The sequence below is a fragment of the Dermochelys coriacea genome, chromosome 20, assembly GCF_009764565.3.
Source record: "Dermochelys coriacea isolate rDerCor1 chromosome 20, rDerCor1.pri.v4, whole genome shotgun sequence".
In the NCBI taxonomy this organism is placed as follows: Eukaryota; Metazoa; Chordata; order Testudines; family Dermochelyidae; genus Dermochelys; species Dermochelys coriacea.
In genome coordinates this window covers 18,630,040-18,645,509 of record NC_050087.2, presented here as the reverse complement: position 1 = coordinate 18,645,509, position 15,470 = coordinate 18,630,040, and the positions used below count along the sequence as shown (strand labels likewise).

Below are 15,470 nucleotides of genomic sequence, written 5' to 3'. Positions count from 1 at the left end.
GGCCACCTGTCAGTTAGCTGTGCTGGCTTTTAACCATTCAATGTCTGCCATGTGTCTGGTGGGTTTTTTTAATCAAAATATTGTGCGTCCCAAGACAAATGCCCTATGGAAACCTAAGTGTATTGTGTCAACACTGTTACCTTTAACAACCAAACTTGAGATCTCATCCAAGGAAGCCAGCCAGTTAGCCTGACAGGCACGATTGTCCACAGACCCACAATGATCCGCTTAATTCTATTCTCCTCCTTTACTTCTCCAAGAAGGCTGAGTAAAAGGCCCAGCTCCTGGCAACTCCTCTTCTGTGTGACCAGTACGGGTACTGCACACTCCAGAGCCAGAGGATGAAGAAGAAACAAAGCCAAGCCTCTCTATGGCTGCTAAAAAATGCCTAGCTTGACCAGACTCTAAATACAGACTCTGAAATTTCTCTGCCTTCTAATGGGGCTGTGAGATGAGGCATTTCCTGCCCGGGGATGCTAGGCTGGCTACAGGTCAGAGCACTGCGCTCCCTGCTCGGGCAGATCTTTTCCCAGCCTCTGTGAGAATTGCCGGGAGTCCCCCAGGTGCTGAGAGACAAGGGCAGCCGGAGCCCTGATGGAGGGTCCCCGGTCAGGCTGGAGCAAGCCAGACTTGAGGAAGAGGAAGCTCTCCTCTTGCTGCCAAGTAGGGAAAGCCCTGGCCCCAGTGTAGCACTTTGATTTGAGGGAGGAGAGGGGTGTGCTGGGTTGCTTCCTTCAACACCCGCCTAGACCATGTCCCTGCTCCTGGGCCTTGCCTGCATCCGCACCCTTTCACCCACCACTGGCCTGACAGAGCCAAGCCACTGCAGAATTCTCTCCAGGGAACCCCCCGGGGCCCGAGCCCAAAGACAGCTGGGAGGGTCATTCCCAAACACACCCACACTAGCCCTGCTGCTACGGGCACCTAAAATCACAGCACGGCTGCAGCAGCTCAGGGCCCTGCGTGCATACCCAGCTATTTTTAGGTGCTAGCAGAGGTCTTTGCAGGCTGGAAATTGTGCCTCCCAGCTGCGGGGCAGACACGTCCTCAGAGACATGAATTTAGCTTCGCTTGTGGAAGGAGCATGGTCCCCATTTTGGGGACCAGGCCCAGAGAGAGAGTCTCCCGCTGCAGCTGAGCCAGGAATTGAACCGAAATCTCCCGAGTGCCAGCCCACAGCTTTGCGCACAGTATCTGCGAGCTCATGCATGCTTTAACCTATGGCTCTTGGTGCGCATTACAAATGCTTGTTAGCAGACATACCAACACTCAGGAAAGGAGTCCCTAGTTCTCATGGGTGGAACCTGAGCGGCAGATGGGTAGGTGATATAGTCAAGGTCACAGAGAGAGTTGGTGGCAGAGATAAAAAGCTCTCTGCCTGCAACTCGAGTAGCTGGATTTCTGTCCCTGTACATGGCCCTGCAGCACATGGACAGCTGGGCATTGCTCAGGCATCCCAAGGATTCCTTCCTCTGTCCCGGCTTGCCACTTCCTTGTCAATTGGATTAAATTTTGCATTTAAAGGAGGCCGTGGCAAATACAACCCAGCACAGCACAGAGGCAGGAAGAGCCGATCTCTCACCAGGGTGGAAACATGCATCTGAGCAGAGTGCCCAGGTCTCCAGTCTCCAAAACCCTCTCAGCTGCTTCTCCAGCACATAAGCACATAATGGGATTAGCAGGGGATTAGTCGCTTTCTCCCGGCTCAAGTGGGGATAAACATGCCATGGACCAGCCAGCCTCTCCTTGCTTCAGTCCAAATGCAGTAAACTTTGCTCCTGTCTCCTGCGGCCAGGCAGCAGGGTAAGGGAGGGGTCCAGAATTCAGCCCACAAGCAGCTGGCAGTACCAGGAGCCCGAGGCATTCTAGGAAAGCCAGGGAAAAGTGTTCTCAATAAATACAAGGGCCAGATTCACCACTGACCTGCACCTCATTGTGCCACCATTTTCACCAGTGCAAAGTGCGTGCCAAGCACACCCAGAGCAGAACAGCAGGGCCTGATGTCCCTCTGGCTCTGGTGCAAATGGGGGCACAAGTTGCAAGGAAGTGACAAATTAGGCTCTAAAAAAAGAGGGAGGGGCAGCCCTGGAGCATAGACCGTAGGGACCCCCCCAGCCCTGGGGCCGGGAGGCACTAGAAGAGGCCAGGAGTTGAACTGGGGGTGCTCTCCTCGGCCCCACCAAAGGATAAGTTCTGCCTGCCCAGCTGTGGTGCTGCTCACTGTCGATTGTGCAGACATTTCAATACTGTTCTGCGGTGCCAGTGGTGCCATCAGGCTTTGATCCAGAGATTGTCACAGTCAGACCTATGCCTTGCACACTCCTGCAGGCTCTGAAAGGAGCCATTCCAGCCCCTTTCGGTTGCCCAAAGCAACAGGCTGCATGGCTGCTCAGAGATAAGCCAGGTGGACTGAGGGGTTTTCCCTCCTTGCAAACAAGGGGTTAGGAGATCGGTGGCAACCACTGAGTGTTGGTGAGAGAAAGCCGGAGGAATGGTGAGCAGGCATCTGGAGGAGCTGATCCAGGGAGAGGGGGACCTGGGGTTGGTTCTGCTGCAGGATGTCTCCCCGCTGATGACATAGGAGGCAGGTGAAACTGGGCTGAGATTCCAGGCCCCGGAAGCAGGTTTCCCTCAGCTTGGAGGAATCCCTCCTACCTCACAGCCCTGAGCACACTCCACCTTGCGGAAATCATTCACAGGCCCCATTCCTCACACCTCTGCAGCGGCGCTGGGGGGTAGCCGCACTCCCTGGCTTGCAGCGGTTCCCATCACCTCCAAGGGTTACAGTTTGGTTCAGTGGCTCTCGGCACCTTCCCTGCACAAACTGTTCCACATCCCTGCCTCTTGGGGTATCACTGCACGGCAAGCAGCCAGTGCAGGCTCCACAGCTGGGAAGGGAACCCGGCCTCCCCCACCTCTCACCTCATGCCTGGCACCCGCCCCATCGCCCCAGAGTCTGGGCCAGGCTGGCTATTCCCCAGCTGCTCCTCCACTGCTAATTGTTTTGTAAATAATTAAACTTTTATCTTGAATTATTTACAGCCTCCTGAATATCAGTGCCCCTCTCTGTGGGAAGAATCCATCATCTCTGCCAAGCCGGGCCACTGCTGCTGACTCCCTGTGCTGGCTGAGGGGGCTCCATTCCCTTTCCCATGGGCCCCCCCCCAGTCGGCGCTAGCGAAAGGTTCTGGATTCTCAGCCCTAGAGGCTGGATCCTGCTGGCCACATCGATTGGGCAAGCTCCCCCTGTCTGCCCCTGCAACAAGAGCCCCACAACCGGGGGCAGCCACCCTGGCCTATTCACCCTTTGCTGCAAAGGCCAAGTGCATTTAGGTGCTGGGGCTCACCCAGCTCCATTCACATGGGGGCCATCTCTGTGACTGGCCTTAGCAGTGCCGGAGAGGTGAAGGGCGGCCCCTGCTGTCAGCGACCCCCAGAACCACCTGCCCCCCCGTGCACCTGACGCACAAGCCAGTCACTGACTGAAGGTGCCTTGAATCTCCCTTTAAGCGGCCAGAGGGACAGCTGTGACCTGTAGCCTGATGTGGCCCCTCGAACGTCCCCAAAATAATCCCAGCTGGCACCAGAGCAGATCTGGCAGGAGTCCAGCATCCACTCCCTGGCTCCAGCTCTGACAGGAGCCTTGAACAAACTCTAACCCACCCCCTCGGCCCAGTGCGACACCCCTCAGTATGTGGCTACTGTGTTGTCCTTGATAACCGGCCTCGCGCTGCATGCCTTGCAAGAGCTGGTGTTGGAAGAATTACCTTCTGCAGACCCCCAATCCCTCCGGCCCATGTGAGCTGCCACTTGACCCCAGCCTGTTCCTGTCACTGTGCTGCTGGGCCAATACTTTCGCTGGAGCCCCGGCCAGCCGCCCAGAATGGCAGCGACCCCATTTGGTGACATGCAGGTGCGGTAGTTGCCGTATCAAAACCAGCTGAACCCAAAGCTGAATCTTACATTAAATAGCAATAAAAGCCACCAATGGATTTGAAAGGACCCATTTACGTTTTGTTCAGTCCAACAGGAGCCACGGAGCCGAGACCTGCCAGAGATTTTATCATGGGAGACTGAACCGTCAGAGATGACGACAGCTGGTTATTCCCTCAGCCGCCGGGCAGCGCTTGCAGACACCTGAGCAGGACGATACTTAGTGTGTGTCTGCTCCAGTGGGTAGGGAACTGGGCTGGAAGCCAGGACACCTGGGTTCTAGTCCCAGTGCTGCTGCATGTGCCTCTGGCCTCTGTCCCGCCAAGTTAGGGTGTATGATCTCTGAGGCCGGGACTGTCTCTTGCCAGGGTGCGTGCAGCGCCTGGTGTAATGGGGGGCTGATTTTGGGTGTACTGCCGTAGTGTGAATGACAACAATTTGCACGGTCAAAGCACTGTGTGGGCATTAGTTAGATGATCTCCACCAGCCCACTCCTGTGAGATGTCACTATTGCGTTTGCTCCTAGAGGAGACTGGGGACCCACTGCACCGTCCTGTGGGGCAGGGACTGTTTGTTCATTCTCTGTGCGTACAGCACCTGGCACAGTGGAGCCCGAGTCTTTGATTAGGGCCCCTAGGTGCTATTGCACTGTTAATATCCCACAGTACAGCCTAGGAAACTGAGTCACGGAACAGCGGCAGGTTAGGAACTCAAAGCCACCTGCCTCCTGACCCTGTGCCCATTCCTCCACAGCATGCTGCCCGAGACAGGGCAGCCTCCCGGGGAGAAACAGCTGCCTCTTTGGATGGGGTGTGTAGAGAGTTTCTGCCTCCCATGTCAGATCTCTCCCACTGCAGAGATGAGCAAAACCAGACTTTTCTCTCGCTGTGTGAGAAGGAAACAATCCTCAGGGTGGACTTCCTATCAAGAACCCCACTGCGATATCCCCCCGAGAGCTGAGTATCGCAGCCACTGGAAACTTGACCCCGTGGTGCTCTAAAGCCAGTGGGCATCAAGTCTCTTGGAGCAGAGCCGCTCTCAGCTCAGTCACGGCTGGCGAGCCTGTACAGGAAACCCTTCTGCCAAGGGGTCTGGCAGCCACGAGGGGCCCTTTAACGACACTGGCTGGAGCCGCTAGCCAGAGTCTCCCTGGTATTCCTGCTCTGAGAATGAAATAAACACAACCAAGTGTTCTGGTCACCTGCCCCATTCTGCCCAGAGAACAGAGGGGAAAGGAAACCCCCCTTCCGTCATCACTGCTATGTCACCTCCTCGAGGAGTTGGCTTGGCAGGTCCGCCCAGGGCCTCTCAGATCAGCTCAGCATGGCTCCTACCACCTGCAAGATCTCTGCATTGCACCCATCACCACAGCACCCACACACCTTGCAATGTTTGTTCAACGTCACTGCTCTGCGTGAGCCAGGCCAGGCTGCTATCCCTGCTATATAAGCAGGAACTAAGCTACAGAGGGGCTCAACTCAGAGCTTTAAGCAAGATCATGCAAAGTCTACAATGCAGAAAAGGGGACACCAATTTCTAAGTCCTGAACTAGTGTCTCTAACCACTCCACCAGCCTCCCTCTGACCCCAGCTAACTCATTCAGACAAGTCAACCCAATAAACCTCTGAGCACCAGGAATGAACACTCACATCCTAGCCCTTTTCTGTTTTACTGCTAGCCACACACCATGGCCCAGCTGTGCGTGACTGGAATTACCGTTAGGGCGACCCCTCACTCAGGGTATATTTCATACTGTTCTTTGGCCCCTTTGCTGCACAATCAAGAGAACTGAATTCCATTACCTCACCACTCCAAACTTAAATGAATTTTTACCAAAATGACCAAAAATTTCACAGTGGAATGGCGGGTAACAAAAATGCAAATGAAGTCTGAGCCCACACCGCTTTTTCCCTTGGACACCAGCAGGGGCGGGATAGAGACAGCTGAGGTCCAGATCCTCCCATTGGTTTTCCTGCGAGCTGAGCAACCTAAATACCTGTAGCCCTCAGAGCCCTGGCAATGGGGCTTGCATCTGTCTTTGGCTAATGGCCATGCTCCCATGCCAGGGGTGCGCATGGGTCAGGATAGTGTCTCTGTGCATCCCTGATATAAGAGGGGAGTGTTTCCTCTGCACAGAGAGATTCTCTGGTACCACTAGCTGAAATCCACTAGCAACATCAGGGCTAGCAGCCGGAGCAAATGTCTCCTTCACGGTTAAACACCAAGGAGAGAGGCCCACGCACAGAGAGGGGAGGAGGGGGACAGTGGTCGCTGAGGTGTAGCAGCAGCAAGGTCTGGCTGGGTGTTTATCACCAGGTAATAACATAGTCTCTGGCCCATGCAGTCCAATCAGCCCTCACTCCTCACCCCAGCAGCTATTGCTCCACAACAGGACGACTGGATGGGAAGCAGCGGCGGTCTCAAACTTGACTCCTGGGAACGTGTGTAAATGTGCATGTGTGCACTGAACATAAGTGTGCACATGCATGCATGAGTGTGTGCACATGCATGTGAACATGAGTGTGTGCACATGTATGTGAACATGAGTGTGTTTGCATTTGCACGCAGGCGAGTGTGTGTGAGAGGGCGAGAGCCTGCGTGCATTTGCAAGTGTGACAGTATGTGTGCACACAGACATGCATGGATGTGTATATGGGAACAGGTGTGGATGTGGATGTGTGAGGGCGAGTGTCTGTTGTCATGAGGATCCCCCTTGACTGTCACTCGGCTGGGGAGGCAGCAAGTCAGAAATGAGCCATCCGCCCCTAGAGATGGGCCCTGAAATCCCCCTTATTCATTGGCTGTCCCCGAGTTCCTGACAGCCTGGGTAATTGTTTCCTGCAGATCTTACCCTTCACCAAAATCAATTAAAAAAAAAAACAATCCTGCTCCGACAGTGCCCAGTACCAGACAGCGTCCTCCTTAACTGAGCTGAGCCAATTTTACTACCAGAGAGCCTTGAGGCCCCAGCTGAGACTAGAGCCCCGTCGCGCCGGGAGCTGCCCAGACATACAGCGACTGAGATGGGGGCCCCCTTGCACCAGGTACTGCCCAGACACACAGCAACCAAGATTGGGGCCCCCTCGCGCCGGGCGCTGCCCAGACACACAGTGACTGAGCTTGGGGGCCCCATCACGCCGGGGGCTGCCCAGACACACAGCAACCGGGATTGGGGCCCTGTCGTGCCGGGTGCCGCCCAGACACACAGCGACTGAGATGGGGGCCCTGTCACGCCGGGCACTGCCCAGACATACAGCGACTGAGATGGGGGCCCCGTCGCACCGGGCGCTGCCCTGACACACAGCAACCGGGATCGGGGCCTCCTCGCGCCAGGTGCTGCCCAGACACACATTGACCAAGCTTGGGGGCCCCATCGCGCTGGGCACTGCCCAGGACCCCAACCTCCTACATACAGCACCAGAGCATTTCTCTGCGCACTTCTCCCAGCAGCTCTGCCTTCCCCTGATCACTGGGGAAATTTCCTGTTTCATGGGGTACAAGACCAGACGCTGAACTGGTCTGAGCTCCTGCACAGGGCAGGCCAGAGACTGGCACCCAGTCCCCATGCATAGCGCCCTGTGTTGGCTGCACAGTGGCAGGGTTAACACATTTTGGTTAGCTGGTGCGGAGCGGCCCCTGGCTCCACCTGAGGTGAAACGTGGAACAACTGGCCCGCTTGGCCGACACTTCAGCGAACCCCTGCTTTTTGCCTTGGCACACCTTGTTTGTCAGCTCAGCCTTTTGCCAGCAGGGCATGTGCGCCGAGCACCGGGAAGGGGTGGGGGGCTCATCCCTGAGTCAGCATGTGCACCGAGCTGGCACCGTGTCAGCAGGCGACATTTGACCCCCTGGGCCCGGGCTGAACCCACAGGGGCTTTTGCAGGGGCTGGGCCGTTTTCAGCCAGTGCCAGGGGGCAGTGCCCAGGCTAACAAGGGAGGGTGAGATGAGGCTGATACAGCACTTAGCCCTGGAGCCTCTGGAACGCTGCAGGCACTGGGACGCCGGGAGAACCAGCCCCATCCCCGAGCACAGATGTGACCCAAATCCCCGTGACAACAGGGTGCTTACGGACTCCGGGGCAGGCAGGGCAACCCAAGCGAGCAGCTTGAGCCTGTGCCCTGCCAGCAGCCTCAGCGACTCCTTGTGTGGGACCCAGGAGGCTCCACCCTCCTGCAGGGAGGCTTTGGCTGAGGCCCATGGCGAGAGGCCGGGTCCTAGAACAGAACGCAGCCTCACGCCCGACAAGACGCGGTGCAGGTGAGGTGTCGGTCCGGGCAGTCCTGTAATGCCAGGCTTCAGCTGAGAGTGCCGCGGCCCCAGCTCCGTGGCTCAGCAGGGAGGGCGCAGGGCTGCAGCCATTCCCCCATTGCACTCCAGCAGCCCAGCACCCTTCCACCAGCTGCCCAGGGCTCGCACAGACGCCGGTGTGACGAAGCAGGACTGTTCTTAATGTTTCCTCTGAATATTGTGGGGGTGCCTCAGTTTCCCCTAGGCAGTTCTTAAGTATCTAGGGGGTGGGATAAGGGTGCGTGATCCTTGCAGAGACCTAGAGGGCAGGTGTGGGCAGAGGTCTGGACACAGAGAATGGCCGACACCCTGTTTCCTGGCACCTGATGGCCTGGGCCCTTCCTCCCTGCAAGGTGAGACCTTGGAGAACAAAGGAATCCGGTGACCTCCTGGCCCGGGAAAAGGACAAAGCCCAGAGGAGGAGGAGCAGGAAGGAGTTTTAGTCTGGGGATGGGTGGGGACATGGAGTGAAGGGCAGACGGGGTTGTCTGGCTCACTGCCCCCCAAAATGGACCCAGCTGAGGGGTGCTGTTCTCTGCACCTACAAGCTCTGTGTTAGACCATGTTCCTGTCGTCTAATAAACCTTCTGTTTTACTGGCTGGCTGAGAGTCACATCTGACTGCGGAGTTTGTGGGGCAGGACCCTCTGGCTTCCCCAGGATGCCTCCTGGGCGGACTCGCTGTGGGAAGCGCCCGGAGGGGCATGGGATGCTGAATGCTCCGAGGTCAGACCCAGGAAGGGGGAAGCCGGGTGAGCTGTGTGTCCTGTAGACAGGCTGCTCACAGAAAGGAGACTTCCCCAGAGTCCTGACTGGCTTCGCAGGGAGCAGTTCCATAGCATCGCCCGGGGACTCCGTGACAGCCGGTGCCCGCTCAGAGGGTGCAAGAGGCAATGAAAGCAGCCTGGCAGCAGCTCACACCTGCTGGGTGTGGGGGTAAATGTCTGCACCAGCATCTGGCACAGCATGGGAGGGGCGACTGGGAGGGCAGGGCATCGACCAGCACCTGCTGGAACTGGGCCTGGTGCACTCTCACGTGGGGCAGGACTAGAGAATCCACTGGCGGGCAGACACGTTACATGCACGGGGGGCAGCTGGAGATCTAGACAACACGTATGCCCTGGGTGTGTTATTAGCTGTACAGGGCTACCACCAGGGAGCCTCAGTCCTGGAGCAGGACCCCATTGCGCTAGATGCAGTATGGCATTTATTAGGTGTATTACTGAAGTGCCTGGAAGCCCCAGTCATGGGCCAGACCCCATTGTGCTGGTCCCTCTGCAGAGAACTACTACAAAAGAACGGAAATGTTACAATCTATACTGTAGCAAGCCCAACGCAGCCACAACAAGGGCTCTGGGTAATACTGGAATAAATAAATAACAAGGTGCTAGTTCTGTTCTTGTATGTCTAGGGTTTCATACTGACCAGTAGTTTACCCATATAGCATTTTAAAATCCGTCCTTTCGAACACTTGCCAGTATTTTACTTGCATGTATCGTTTTTAACATTTATCATTTTAGTTGTATACATTTTATCTCTATCATTTTTAACATTTACCATTATTCTAGCTGGGTGCTTCGGAGCTCAGCTGTGATGACTGCTGTTAATTCAATATTTAACTTTGGCTGTCGAATTTTTACATTTCTCACCCCTCTGGTTCTATACACTGGATGTATAATGTACTTTTTAAACGTTTGCCATTGTTCTGTGTGCGACTCTCACATATTTCTGTATTTACAGGGGTGAATTCCCCACAGGAATTAGAAACCTGTGTCCCCTGCACAGAAGCAGAGAGACAGGGCCAAAATCGGAAAGAAAAGACACAAGCTCCATCAAATGTCAAAGAGATCATTTTTATTTGCCACCAAAAATAAAAAATAAAATAAAATAAAATAAAATAAAATAAAATAAAATAATTGACCTTGCCTCCAACGAAAGCAGACGAGATCCATGCGTCATGTGAACCACAGGAAGAAAGAAAAAAAACAGCAAAGAAGAACCTCTTGGCTTTGCTTCATGAAAAGAACAGTCGATCCCGAGGTGTAAAAAAAAAAAGAGCGAAGAACCGAGTCCGGCAGCGGTTTCACAACTCGCCCGAAGTCTTTATGACATGGAAGAGCGTGACGTTGTACACGACCTGGTGGCCATTGTTCCACGTGTACAGCACCCTCTCCCGCGGGTTGTAGTCCAGCATGGAGATGTGGGAGTACTGGTTGTGGAACGGGATGTCCGTGTACTCGTAGCTAGAAGTGTTTGTGTAGTAGGCAAAATAGATCTTGGCCCCGGCCAGGTGGGAGTTTGTGACGTAGAGGGTGCCGCAGATCATGAAGGACTCGCCGGCGCTCCGCTTGGGGTAGCCGGTGTCCCAGCTGCGCAGGATCTCCAGCGTCTGCGGGTCCACCTTGCTCACCACGATGTTGCCGGCGTTCTGGTTGGTGGTGTAGACCGCCCACAGCCCGTTTTCGTCCACCATGAAGTCGATGTCGGAGAAGCCCCCCCAGGAGTAGGGGAAGGTGTTGTTGTAGCCGGCACTGTGGAGGCTGCGTTGCACCAGCACGCTGCGCGAGCGGAAGTGGTACTTCACCACGATGTTGCTCTGGTACTTGTTGTAGTAGAGGGAGCCGTTGAAGACCACGTGGCCCGTCCCGGCCCAGGGGTGCGGCAGCAGGTGCTGCACGAAGTTCTGGCCCGTGATGAAGTCATTCAGGGTGCGGAACTCCAGCACGCGGCGCCCCTTGTAGTAACCGTCCATGTACCAGACCTGGGCGGGAGGGAACAGCCGCGCGGTTAGATGGGAGCAGTGGTTCCTGGGGGAAATTCACCCCTGTTTGGGGCCCAGGCCCCTCTCCAGCCCCCAACCCCTGAGCAGGGCCCAGCACGAAAGCAAGTGCCCCCCCTTGCCCCCAGCAGGGTACTGACTGGTGACACGAGGCGCCCAGGGCAGCAGAGAACGGAGCCCCGTGCGCTCATGCCCCCAGTCTTAGCACAATTCTACATTGTGGCTGGAAATGCCACTTACCTCCAGCTGGCCCAGCCAGCCCTGCTCCCCCAGGGCCAGCGCTGGGCTGAGCCTTATTCTTAGGGCAGAGGAGTCCAGGCACAAAGGACACCCATCCCCACTGGATGCTTGGAAGAGTCACTGGGGCTTGGGGGCTGGTTTGGTCCTTTGAGACGCCCCCAGGCCTCTGCCCATCTGGTTTGAAAATGCAAACCCCACAATCAAAAAGGCCGATTCTGAATCAGTGGCTCCTTCCTCTGTCGCATGTTAGAAATCCATTTTCTCCCAGTGGCCATCCATCAGCCCCTGCCGCTCACCCGAGCCATACATAAAAATGTGCCATTTGCAGTGACACGCAGCTCTCCCATCCATCCTGAGCCCTTGTTAATGAGCCAGGCCGCTCAGAGCTGCCAGCACCGGCCAAGCTCCCACGCAGCACCAGAGCTATGGAGGGCCTGAACTCTGGCCTCATGGAAGCCTCTCTTCTTTCCTTAATTCAAATGATCAGCAGCATCGGTTACGTCTCCACTTGTTACCAGCCACGCCGGGTGTGCTTTCGCTCTGCTTTGTGTAGATGCTGGGAAGTGCTGCTGTACTGCGACACACCCACTAAGCAATTCTTGGGGTCACCCCTGTAGTATTGCCAGCATTGGGCTCTGATGTGCTGGGCGCTGCCGACACAGAGCAACAAAGGAATGATGCTTGTCCTGAGGCCCAGAGAAAAGTGACTTGCCCAAGTGCTGGGAACAGAATCCAAGAGTTTCCTGCTCTAAACCCAGACCCCGCTCCCCAAGTCAGGGCCGGAGCCCAGGAGTCCTGGCTTCCTTCCCCCACTTCCTCGATGCAGGAATAGAACCCAGGAGTCCTGGCTTCCTTCCCTCCCTCCCTTCCTCCCTCGATGCAGGAATAGAACCCAGGAGTCCTGGCTCCAAGTTTCACTTCCTGAAGCAGTAGGTTCAGTCCCTCTCTTTGACAGCTTATCGCCTTTGGAGCTGGTGGGGGTCACCGAGGAGTCCTGCAAGCCCGGTGGCTCTGGGCTCCAAGGCTCACTGATTAACACTAAAAATCTGATGAGCAGCGGGCGGGGAGCAGTGCTCACGTGTGGGCAGCAACGTAACACTGCGCCAACTCTGGCAAGAATCCGCCACTGACTTGAGTCTGGAGGGCCTGGTCTAGTGCAGTCCCACAGCTGCCTGGATGCAGCCTCTGCTCTCCTCTGGGGCACAGGGTGGAGCTGTGCATGGCAGGGGGTGGGTGTGCAGGGCTGGCCTTCTGCCCCAGCTGGCACAATCCCTACACAAACAGCCCGGGCTGAGAGTGTCTCGCCTGGAGGGGCCAGGGCAGTGAAGCACCGTCGCATGGAACGGAGAGCAAACACCCTCTGCAAAATGCCAGCTCCCCAGGAATGTGGGGCCGGGTGCATTGCCACCGGCACAGAGGACTCTGGGACATGCACAGAACCATGCGCACCATCTGGGTAACTTACCCCCTCCCCCAATCCTGCATCCGAGGCCGGTTCCATCACTAGCGGACACGTGACACAAAGCGTCCCCAGGTGCAATGCACAGCCCCATAGAACCCCACCCCCTGCAGCCGGCTATAGGTCAGCCTGCTACAACTGGAACAGCTCTGCCACCGGCTCCAGCATGGCTCTGGCTGCGTTTACAAGGCCCTGGCTACAGGCCTGCATGGCCAGCAGGGGCTTCCCCCAGGTTCATATAACCGAGGTCCAGTTTTTGTATTGACGGACGCACAGAGAAATAAGGCCCCAATTCCCCCTGCACACGGCCACACGTACGCCTGCACTGAAGTAACCCACAGCATGAGCTGCAGCCATTGGCATTAGTCTGGCTCCAGTTTCCAAGTCGACAAGGCCTAGGATATCTTTAGGCTTCAAGATACCATCTCCGTGGTGCATGCAGCATGCTTCCCTGCCCCCATCCCCTTTCTAGTACGCTTTATCCCAACTCCCAAGACCTGTTCCCGGTCGTTCCCAGCCCCTCAGCCGGGGCAAGGTGAAGCCAGGGGAGTCATGCCAGATTACACCAGCTGAGGGTCTAACCCCCTTTGTACCAACGTGTGGCCAGAGGTTACTCCAGGCAGCAGGCTCACTCTCCGGCTACGCACGTGTGACATGCTGCTAGGGGGCACTCAACACTGTTTGCAGGATATGCAACAGAAAGACAATTAATGAGAGAGCTGTGGAATTAGAAACAGGATCCTCTGCTTCTGCTCCAAATTGTTAATATCCTCCAGCGTGCGGCTCTGGCACGCCTGGCAGAAAAGCTGGAGTGCATGGCTGCAGAAACGGGCTGGTGTCTCTCACGGGGACTGGGATGTCTTTACAATAGTAATTGCCTCTCCCGAGCTCTGCTGGGCTCGCTGTGCCGAGAAGCTGAGCTCTGCGGAATGAAGACGCTGCACCTTTATGCGTGTTTCACCGCCACCCCCCATTACTCTACTACATTACACATGTTTTTGCTCTTTCTGCAGATCGAACACTTGATGCTGTTTCAAGAGCTAAAGCGGCATCGTGAGAGAAAAGCCAGGTGTGCCTGATTTCAGAGCTGTCTGAGCGTCACTCCCACCCCGCTGGCCTCCATCTCCTATGTCCATGGTTACAGGCGTTTTGTAAGGGGTGCGTGTTTCCCAATGCCTGGATTAAATGCTGGACTGGCCCTGGGCATGTAAATACACAGAGGGGGGCTGGAATTTTCACAAGGGCTCCTTGTCCAGGATCGGGGCCAGCAATCCTTTAGGCCAGGGTTTTCAAACTGGGGGTTGTGACCCCTCAGGGGGTCATAAATGATCTGGAGGATGGTGTTCATAAATGATCTGGAGGATGGTGTGGATTGCACTCTCAGCAAATTTGCGGATGATACTAAACTGGGAGGAGTGGTAGATACGCTGGAGGGGAGGGATAGGATACAGAAGGACCTAGACAAATTGGAGGATTGGGCCAAAAGAAATCTAATGAGGTTCAATAAGGATAAATGCAGGGTCCTGCACTTAGGATGGAAGAATCCAATGCACCGCTACAGACTAGGGACCGAATGGCTCGGCAGCAGTTCTGCGGAAAAGGACCTAGGGGTGACAGTGGACGAGAAGCTGGATATGAGTCAGCAGTGTGCCCTTGTTGCCAAGAAGGCCAATGGCATTTTGGGTTGTATAAGTAGGGGCATAGCGAGCAGATCGAGGGACGTGATCGTTCCCCTCTATTCGACACTGGTGAGGCCTCATCTGGAGTACTGTGTCCAGTTTTGGGCCCCACACTACAGGAAGGATGTGGATAAATTGGAAAGAGTACAACGAAGGGCAACGAAAATGATTAGGGGTCTAGAGCACATGACTTATGAGGAGAGGCTGAGGGAGCTGGGATTGTTTAGTCTGCAGAAGAGAAGAATGAGGGGGGATTTGATAGCTGCTTTCAACTACCTGAAAGGGGGTTTCAAAGAGGATGACTCTAGACTGTTCTCAATGGTAGCAGATGACAGAACGAGGAGTAATGGTCTCAAGTTGCTATGGGGGAGGTTTAGATTGGATATTAGGAAAAACTTTTTCACTAAGAGGGTGGTGAAACACTGGAATGCGTTACCTAGGGAGGTGGTAGAATCTCCTTCCTTAGAGGTTTTTAAGGTCAGGCTTGACAAAGCCCTGGCTGGGATGATTTAACTGGGACTTGGTCCTGCTTTGAGCAGGGGGTTGGACTAGATGACCTTCTGGGGTCCCTTCCAACCCTGATATTCTATGATTCTATGATTCTATGAGGTTATTACATGCGAGGGTCACGAGCTGTCAGCCTCCACCTCCAGCATTTATAATAGAGTTAAATTTAAAAAAAAATGTTTTTAATTCATAAGCGGGGTTGCACACACAGGCTGGCTGTGTGAAAGGGTTCACCAGTACAGGAATTTGAGAACCGCTGCTTTTAGGCACCTGCATAAGTGGCCAGATTGTCTGAAGCACCCAGCACAGCAGATCCACGCTGGATGCTGAGCTCCTGGGAAAACCTGCCTTGAGTGGCGCATCAGGAGCTGCTGGGAGTGGAGAGATCCGGTCCCGACTGCGGGTGCTGCGCCCTTCTTGGGGGCTGGAGATCAGACCCCTTCCTCCACTTGTGCACCCAAAACAGCCCTGGAAGCCTTGGCCTGCAGCCATCTGAGGCTTTGCAGAGTGAGGCAAGCCAAGTGGGTGGATTGCAAGAGGAGAGGAGCCATGGAAAGGCGAGGCAGCCCCCGGACTCCTCCACTCA

The 15,470-nt window shown here is 55.5% G+C and overlaps 1 protein-coding gene across 3 annotated transcripts in view; it reads right to left on the bottom strand.

Annotated features, from left to right (window-relative positions):
- Positions 1 to 10,057: 10,057 nt before the first annotated feature.
- OLFM2 (olfactomedin 2) overlaps positions 10,058 to 15,470 on the bottom strand; it is an 84,190-nt gene continuing 78,777 nt past the window's right edge. For all 3 annotated transcript variants that reach the window (XM_038379431.2, XM_038379430.2, XM_043506954.1), the window contains one exon: positions 10,058 to 10,981. In XM_038379431.2, the coding sequence (XP_038235359.1) occupies positions 10,304 to 10,981 (678 nt within the window). In that variant the 3' untranslated portion in view covers positions 10,058 to 10,303. The remainder of the gene's footprint in view (positions 10,982 to 15,470) is intronic.